This window comes from Sparus aurata, chromosome 1 (genome assembly GCF_900880675.1).
Source record: "Sparus aurata chromosome 1, fSpaAur1.1, whole genome shotgun sequence".
Taxonomy (NCBI): domain Eukaryota; kingdom Metazoa; phylum Chordata; class Actinopteri; order Spariformes; family Sparidae; genus Sparus; species Sparus aurata.
The window spans coordinates 2,244,984-2,253,194 of record NC_044187.1 but is presented as its reverse complement, the minus strand read 5'-3'; the positions used below and the strand labels follow the sequence as shown (position 1 = coordinate 2,253,194).

Here is an 8,211-nt window from a genome sequence, read left to right as displayed (position 1 = left end):
ACTTCAATGATGAATGACACATCAACAAAATATAACCTGTCTGAACAAAGACCATCATTATGATTATCTATATGCATGTGTGTGTGCAGCCTGATTTTATTGTATATACTGGCAGATTGTTGTGAGAAAACAATCAGATCACAAAGTTCAGAAAACTGAAATCTGAACATTCAAAACATATATAAAGATATTTAAAACCACTGATGTGCAGCACATTGACCAAGAAGAGACAAAACAACTGAACCATTTCTGTTACTGTCATTTACACAGAGAGAGTGCGTGTGTGTGTGTGTGTGTGTGTGTGTGTGCGTCCCTCCTACAGAGACACCAAGGAACCAGAACTGAACCAGAACCCCGGATAAAGAGGTTGAGTAAATGTGGTGTTGAAGGTGTGGAGGTGGATCAGTGAGTCAGAGACTCTGTAGAAGGACAGAGTGCCAGCAGGACAGTCCACATACACTGCTACTCTGTTAGAGACAGAGGAGGAGGGGGAGGAGGAGGAGGAGGAGGAAGAGGAGGAGGAGGCGGCGGCAGAGGAGAAGGAGGCAGAGGAGAAGGAGGCGGAGGAGGAGGAGGACAGGTATGTTCTTTTCTTATTGTGACAGACAGAGTCAGGACCACCATCAGAGCAGTCCAGACTCCAGGACTGATTATTTCCTCCAAACAAACAGTCATCACTGTATCCTTTCCTCCTGATTCCTCTGTAACTCACTGATACGTCAACCCTTCCTCTCCACTCGACCTCCCAGTAACAGCGACCAGTCAGATCATTTCTACACAGCAACTGAGGCCAGTCAAACCTCTCTGGATGATCAGGATATGGCTGCTTCTCCCTCACACGTGTCACCTTCCTGTTGTTGTCAGACAGTTTGAGCTTTCTGTTTACTGTGTTTGTGTCCACTGTGAGTTCACAGACATCTGATGGAGAGAACAAGACAGAATACAGCAGCAGTTTATCATCTAAAACATATGTAAGAATGTGGCCAAAAACGGTTACTACACTCAAATTCAAAATACTGCGGCACACAATTCTATTCTCTCAGTAAAGATCAAGATGTATTATTATTTATGGTAACATTAGCTGTTGACATAGTGATGGACATATCAGATGGAATAATGTTATGCATGATATTTGACAGAACTGTCTCTCATTTTTGCCTCCCCCTTTGTAACGTTATATAGTTTATGGTGATATACATGCAAAGACCTAAAGATGACTCGAATTTGGCTAAGTATCAAAGGTTAGATTTCGTATTGTCCAGCCGCTGTCTGCGCGTTTGCCAGCAGCTGCTGGACAATACGAAATCTAACCTTTGACATTGAGTGGACATCGAGTGGACATTGAGTTGACATCGAGTGGACAGCGGCTGGACATCGAGTGGACATCGACTGGACACCGAGTGGACAGCGGCTGGACATCGACTGGACATCGTCTGGACAGCGGCTGGACATCGACTGGACAGCAGCACGCTGGAGACCAGATGCTCGTACCAGGACAGTGCTAATGCTGCTAATGTTAGCTGTGCTGCTAACATTTGTTTCTATGATCAAAATGAATAACGTTATTACTCGATAGTTCAAAGTATTCGAAATGTCCATCCCTGTCAAGCTATGATGCTAACTTAATTAGCCAAGCTTAACTTGCCTGTCTAGGAGAAAAGTAGCCAATTCTGCATCCGTTTTCAAATTCCTCTCAGCTTTCAACTGTCTCCACCGTTCAAATGCATCTCTTATATAGACCCTCCCTTTGCCTCAAATTTTATCTTGGCGTTTTTGTGATTCATAACGAGGTCTTTTATATTTCGTTGCCTCTGCCATTGTAGCTCAGTCGTAACTGGCAACCTGTGGTTGCTCGGCAGCTGAGACTCTACTGACTGCAATGATTTGTAGACGGTGGTGGGTGTTGCCACATGCCAAAACATGATTTCAAAACATCAACAAAATTTGCGGTCTGCAAAAGATTTTTTTTAATACGAATATTTTGGCTGTACTGTACTGTACTGAAAATTATTCCTGAGTCTCTGTGACATATTAGGATGATTTTACGGCCAGTTGCTTTAGATTTCACTGCATGAAAAGTGGGATTTTCGTCAGTATGCGGCACTGTAGATTGACGTAGAATTTCAGGTTTGCGGCTGCACGCGGCAATTTGCAGGCAACACTGAAAACTGACGTAAATTGTCGGAAATTGACGTGGGCCTTGCCTGGCAGTTGTCCCCCAATGACCCCCCTCCCCCTGATTCTAGGGGAGGCTTTAACATGTAAATGAAAATGCTGTGAGCTATACAAATGCAAATCAGGGTTGCAGGGGGAGTTTTACCCCAGGTGACCTTTTTCTAAGAGGTGTTAACTTAATTTAAGAAAATCTCTGGTATAAATAGATCAGGCTCAGTATAGCCTAATTATAAACCCTTATATTTGAGCATGAATGGATTTATTCAATGAAAGTATGCTAGATTAAATACTGTGTATGTCATTAGCAATGGCCAATGTTATGTAAAAAAGATTATTTATTCCTCTCTCTCTCTCTCTCTCTCTCTCTCTCTCTCTCTCTCTCTCTCCTGGGAACAAGTTACAGATAAAACGCCAGTTGTTAAGAAGTTAAAATTTGCATGAAATATTTTGAGATAACCAAGATTTTAAAATGTAAAAAAAAAAAGTATTTCTATAATTTCATGGGTCCTGAATGTTTTAAAAGCAGTTGAAAAGTAATTCTTATTGCGTGTGAGAGTTCATGACCTGTAAGAGTTTTTACACTTCCGGGTAGACCGGAGCGTGAGTGTTGTCAGTGTCGTGTTTTATCACTAACAGACTGTGAACTGTTGTCGGACGACGTGCTGTGAGTGTGTGAGTTGGACCCTCCATCGCAGTCGAAGTGTTTGTGTTTTAATGGACACGAAGCAAGTTCGGCTTAGCTAGCTAGCAGGAGCTAAGCTAGATAGCAAGAGCTAGGCTAGCGGCCTGGCCATTGTCGGAGGAGGCCTGCGCGGACGGGAGAAGTTTTGCCGGGTCGCCACGAAGAATGTTGCCGACGGACGGAGCTTTGCTGCCGCAGAGGGACAAGGAGGTTTATTGTGCGAGCATTTTGTTTTCACAGACTAACCTCGCCTCATAACAAGGCCGCAACCTCCTGTTAGCTCGGAGCTATGTCTGCAAGTCCAGATTTACACGATGCCGATAATGACGCCATTGTGTAAGTAACTGTTACTGTTTTCTCTCTCGCTTAATTTTACTGTGACTTACGTTTCTTTATTCATACCAGTATTTTTAATTGTTTTCCAGCTACCTGTAAGACATTACGAGACAGTACGCAGGACAACAAACAACCAGATCTTGCATCGCAGGCTGACCCTGTGAGGAGGATAGCTCAGAGTCGATCGAGGACAAAGAGGGTAAGATTTATTAGATTGGATCCGTCTTTGGTCAATGTGATTATTATTCTATCAAATAATATATGTGTTGTATCCATGCGCAGTACTGATCGTCTTTATTGATTGTTTTTACAGCTGCTGGAAGCGAGACAGATGGCTAGCTGAGGATGTGGTGGACCTTTCGAAGTTCGCCGCCATGGACCTGATGGTGAGGAGGAAGACGGCACAAGATGGCGGGTGTCTGGGTGGATTGTGTGACCTCCGTCCTTTCACAGCCGGGAGCTCACCGAGCTCTGCGCCACACTGCAGTCACATGAGAGGCGATTCCAAAGTACAGGGCAGCGCACCACAGACGTCTGCAGAAACAGACACTTCGGTGCTGTAGGATTTTGGGCCTCTTGTGAGCTTCCCGTTTGTTGTGTGGGCAGATTATGCTTTGTAGATGCTGTGTGTTTGTGTTTGTGCTAATAAAACTCTTTCTTTGAATAAACAACACCTTCCTGGCAAATGTTCCTTTCCTCAGTAAATTCATTCATGTCATTGATGATACCATAAATATAAATGAATGAGTAAATCATATAAATATAAATATATAAACATAATATATATATATATATATATATATATATATATATATATATATATATATATATATATATATATATATATATTCCCACCGGGGTTTACATTTATAATGACCCAGGGTGACCAATCACGAGTGATTTTGCTTGTTTATGAGTAGTGGTTTCATCCAATACTGAGTGAGGATATTCAAGCCAGCCCACACATTCTCTGGCCAGGCGTGGTTTCGCTGCTATTCATATGCAAATTAGAGGCGTTCGCACCTCCGAGAGCTCCACTGACGTCATGGTTTGTTTCCGACAATTTTCGGCACAGACAAACGCCACACTCACAGCCTGTAAATTGTCGTTAACTGCCGAAAATTAGGGAGATTTCCGGGCGTTTACGGGGCCGAAAATCCCACTTTTCATGCAGTGTTTCTTACATATTGTACCTTTAACAGACTGACTGTTAATTAGATCAAAACTTCACAATGACTCATCTTTTTTGGATCTTCTTTCAAACTGAAAGTTTTACCTTGCAGGAAATGTGCCGCCTTTTCTTTCTAAAAGGGGCTAAAGTGAACACACACTTACACTTCCTCACACCAGGTTTCAGCCTTTGCTCTCCACCATGTTCCACCCTGGAGGAAGAAACAAATTAAGAATGATCCTTCAGAAGCTTTCTCATCAATGATCTTCATAAAGCTTCACTCAGATCACCATTATGACAAAACAGCTGCATCTATAAAACACACTTCATGCACACACTCAAACTTTACGTCAAACATTCAAAACAACAAAAAAATAAAAAGCTGGTTGACTGAATAATCAATGAATAAATTAATTTTCCTGACATCTAATAATGTGAAGTGACAACATTGAAACAGAAACTCTTCGCAAACTCAGTCAAACTAAATCTAAAGTGTTTAAATGTTGCAGCTTTCATTCACAGCTGGCCTCAAATAATTAGCTTGAATAACGGAATTTGTAAAACAGAGTGTGTGTTATAGTGTCATTAAATGATCAACAGCAGATGGTGGTGTGATATTAGTCAGGAGGTCAGTCTCAGTGTGGACAGGGACTCTCAACACATCAGTTACTGTCTTCACTGTTATCAGCAGTGTTGCTGGTTCAGACTGTGAACCAACAGTCCTCAGCTTGTCAGTGTGACAGAGGAACAGTGTGTGAGCTCTTGTTGTCTTTGCATACTTGAGAGTGTCCAGTCTCCAGTGTGGATCCTCGAGTCCAGCCGACAGCAGCTTCACTCCTGAGTCTCCTGGATGATTGTAGCTCAGGTGCAGCTCTCTCAGATGGGAGGGGTTGGATCTCAGAGCTGAGGCCAGAGAAGTACAGCCTTCCTCTGTGATCAGACAAGCTGACAGCCTGGACACACACACACACACACACACCCTGTAGCCTAGTCAAACGTTTGTTTAAAAGGATAATCTTGATGAAAGCGCGACTTTTAAGACTGACCGTATCTTTGTTTTGGGTCAAAATCAATTTCAATGGGAGTGCTAGTGGCAAATACTATGTTAGCATGAAAAATGCTATTTTGAAAACACTGAGAAGGCTCGACAAAACATGAAACTTTGCTCATACTATCACCAGGGTCTCCACACATGAACTTGAGCATTGAGAACATTGTTTGTGTACACAGAGTTTACTAAAAATAATTTTTTTGAACAACTCACATTAGCAGTTGCTTGTTCCGCTCGCCGCCGTCTTGCCAGTTGAGAAGTATCGATCTCCGAATGCAATGTAACATGGAGGACAGTTTAGGTGGAACGCTACTTACTTCCGGCAACAACTATCCATGGGAGATCTCTTTTAGTATTGTTTCTTATATGAGGCTCCTGTTCAATATTGTTTTTTTGTAACGACAAAACAACAAATTATCCGTGCATTCATATGGAACTAAGCTTTAGGAGCGTTCCACCTTAACTCTCCTCCATGTTACGTTGCATTCGGAGATCGATACTTTTGGCAGGACGTCGGTGAGTGTAACAAGCTACTGCTGAGGTGAGTTGTTCAAAAACTTTGTTTTTAGTAAACTCTGTCTACACAGACAATGTTCTCAATGCTTGAGTTCATGTATAGAGACCCTGGTGATACTACAAGCAAAGTGTCAAGTTGTGTTGAGCCTTCATAGTGTTTTAAAAATAGCGATTTTGATGCTATCATAAAAGTGCCCCTAGCATTCTCATTGAAAATGATTTTGACCCAAAAATGAAAATACGGTCAATCTTAAAAGTGGTGATTTCGTCTTAATCATGCTTTCAAATGAATGTTTGACTCGGTTACATTCACAAAATGAGGTTGCATTTTGGCAAGAGTTTCACTTTAAGTGAAGAAAAGATGCTGATGATAGCAGCGATACTGAATCCAATGGTAAAATTGTGGAAAGGAAAATAACAAAAAAAGAACACCAAAATAGTGCCGTAAGATGCAACAATTCATAGAGCTTAAGGCAGTATTTTGATAAAACTCTGTTATTGACTGTTGTATTAACAATTTCATGCACAATTAATGAAAAAAAAACACTGTTTAGAGCTGACATGGTGATTGATGAATATAACCTCACTGTATATCATAATAAAGTATGTAATCTCTGAAGGGCATTGTATACCTTTTAAGAATCATACACATTGTCCAAAACTCCTACAAATGTTTGCTATACAGTATCTTAAGCTAATTTTAACCAGATGCCAAGCAATATATGAGAAACTAAACAGAAACTAAAGTGGGACCTTAGAATCTCCAATTTACAGTGTGGACTCCTTAGTCCAACAGACAGCGGCTTCACTCCTGAATCCTGCAGGTCGTTATCATTCAGGTCGAGCTCTCTCAGACTAGAGGACTGGGAGCTGAGAACTGAGGACAGAGCTTCACAGCTTCTCTCTGACAGATTACAGCCACTCAGCCTGAAAAAAAGACAGAGTACACATGTGAAGACTTTTTTCTGCGTTTGATTTAACTTACAGTTTTACTTTGATACACGCAGTTTCAGAGCAGTGTCTGAAAAGAGAACTGGTAAAACTACAGGAGAACAATGACAACATAAAGGAACAGTTATTGTTCACTCTGTACATGTCTTTTTAAATCCTGACCTTAGAGTCTCCAGTTTACAGTGTGGACTCTTCAATCCAACAGACAGCAGCTCCACTCCTGAATCCTGCAGGCTGTTGTCACTCAGGTCCAGCTCTCTTGGACTAGAGGACTGTGAGCTGAGAACTGAGGACAGAGCTTCACAGCTTCTCTCTGACAGATTACAGCCACTCAGCCTGAAGGAGAGTTAGTGATACCGTTCCTGTCATCCACAATACAAAATATATACACATTTATGTGTTGATGAGTTGAACAATCAAGGGTGATGAGTAGATGTTTAGACAACTAGTTTTTTTTAATTATTAGCAACTCACAGTAATTTGTGAAAGGTTCAGGTGGGTCAGCCATTCTAATTTTGTCAATTTCAGCAATTATATCCTCACGTTCAACTTGCTGTCCATGTCATATTTATGTTTTGTGTCAGACAGGTAAATTATTTGCCTATGGACATTCATCTTATCTTTTAGTTTGCCAAGATATTGAAAATGTGTTCTGGAGAAAATGAGACATATTATGTATGTAACAACACACAACACTCTCTCCACTGTCTCCAGAAGTTAAAGCTGCCACAAAGTCAACAATAGTAACCCAAGCTAATCATGCTTTTTGAAGCAGATCACCGATCACTGGAACCAAAAAGCAAGCATTTCTTTACCTTTTTGTCATCTATAGTTGTTAGTTATAAGTAGCATAATGAAACCACCATTAAAATGCTCAGGAAATACATAATTATATTTATCTTACATCGATTTAAATACAGAAATGGGTTTAAAACATAATGAGAAGTTATCTTAACACTGTTAAAAAGAGAATTTGGGAAATAGTCTGTGTCTCATTCTCACTTGTATCAGTATTTGAGATCTTTGTGTTCTGAAGCTACTGCTCCACCACCTGGCCCCTGCTTGTACCAGGTTACTTTCAAGACTGTCAGAAAATTGGAAAATGTCCACTGATGAAAATTGTTTGTAATTCCAAATTCAAGGTACTTTTACCACTACTCGGCTAAAATACTTCATAACATTCATTTTGTGTAAATGTGTTTCGTTGTCACATTAAACTGCAGTTCAGTGTTTAAAGGAGTCATCACCTGGTTTTTTACATATCCAGTCCCTCTTGGATCGCTTTGGATCAATTCTTAAAACTTATTAGAAAAATAAAAAAATAAAAAA

The 8,211-nt window shown here is 40.8% G+C and overlaps 1 protein-coding gene across 1 annotated transcript; it reads right to left on the bottom strand.

The window, feature by feature from the left end:
- Positions 1-523: 523 nt before the first annotated feature.
- Positions 524-6,920, bottom strand: LOC115578677 (ribonuclease inhibitor-like; the record flags this gene model as incomplete). The annotated part of the gene is made up of 4 exons (XM_030411756.1): positions 524-918; positions 4,529-4,575; positions 5,144-5,317; positions 6,685-6,920. Coding segments are annotated over 4 exons (852 nt in total), but the record flags the coding sequence as incomplete, so codon positions are not given.
- Between the last annotated feature and the right edge of the window lie 1,291 nt (positions 6,921-8,211).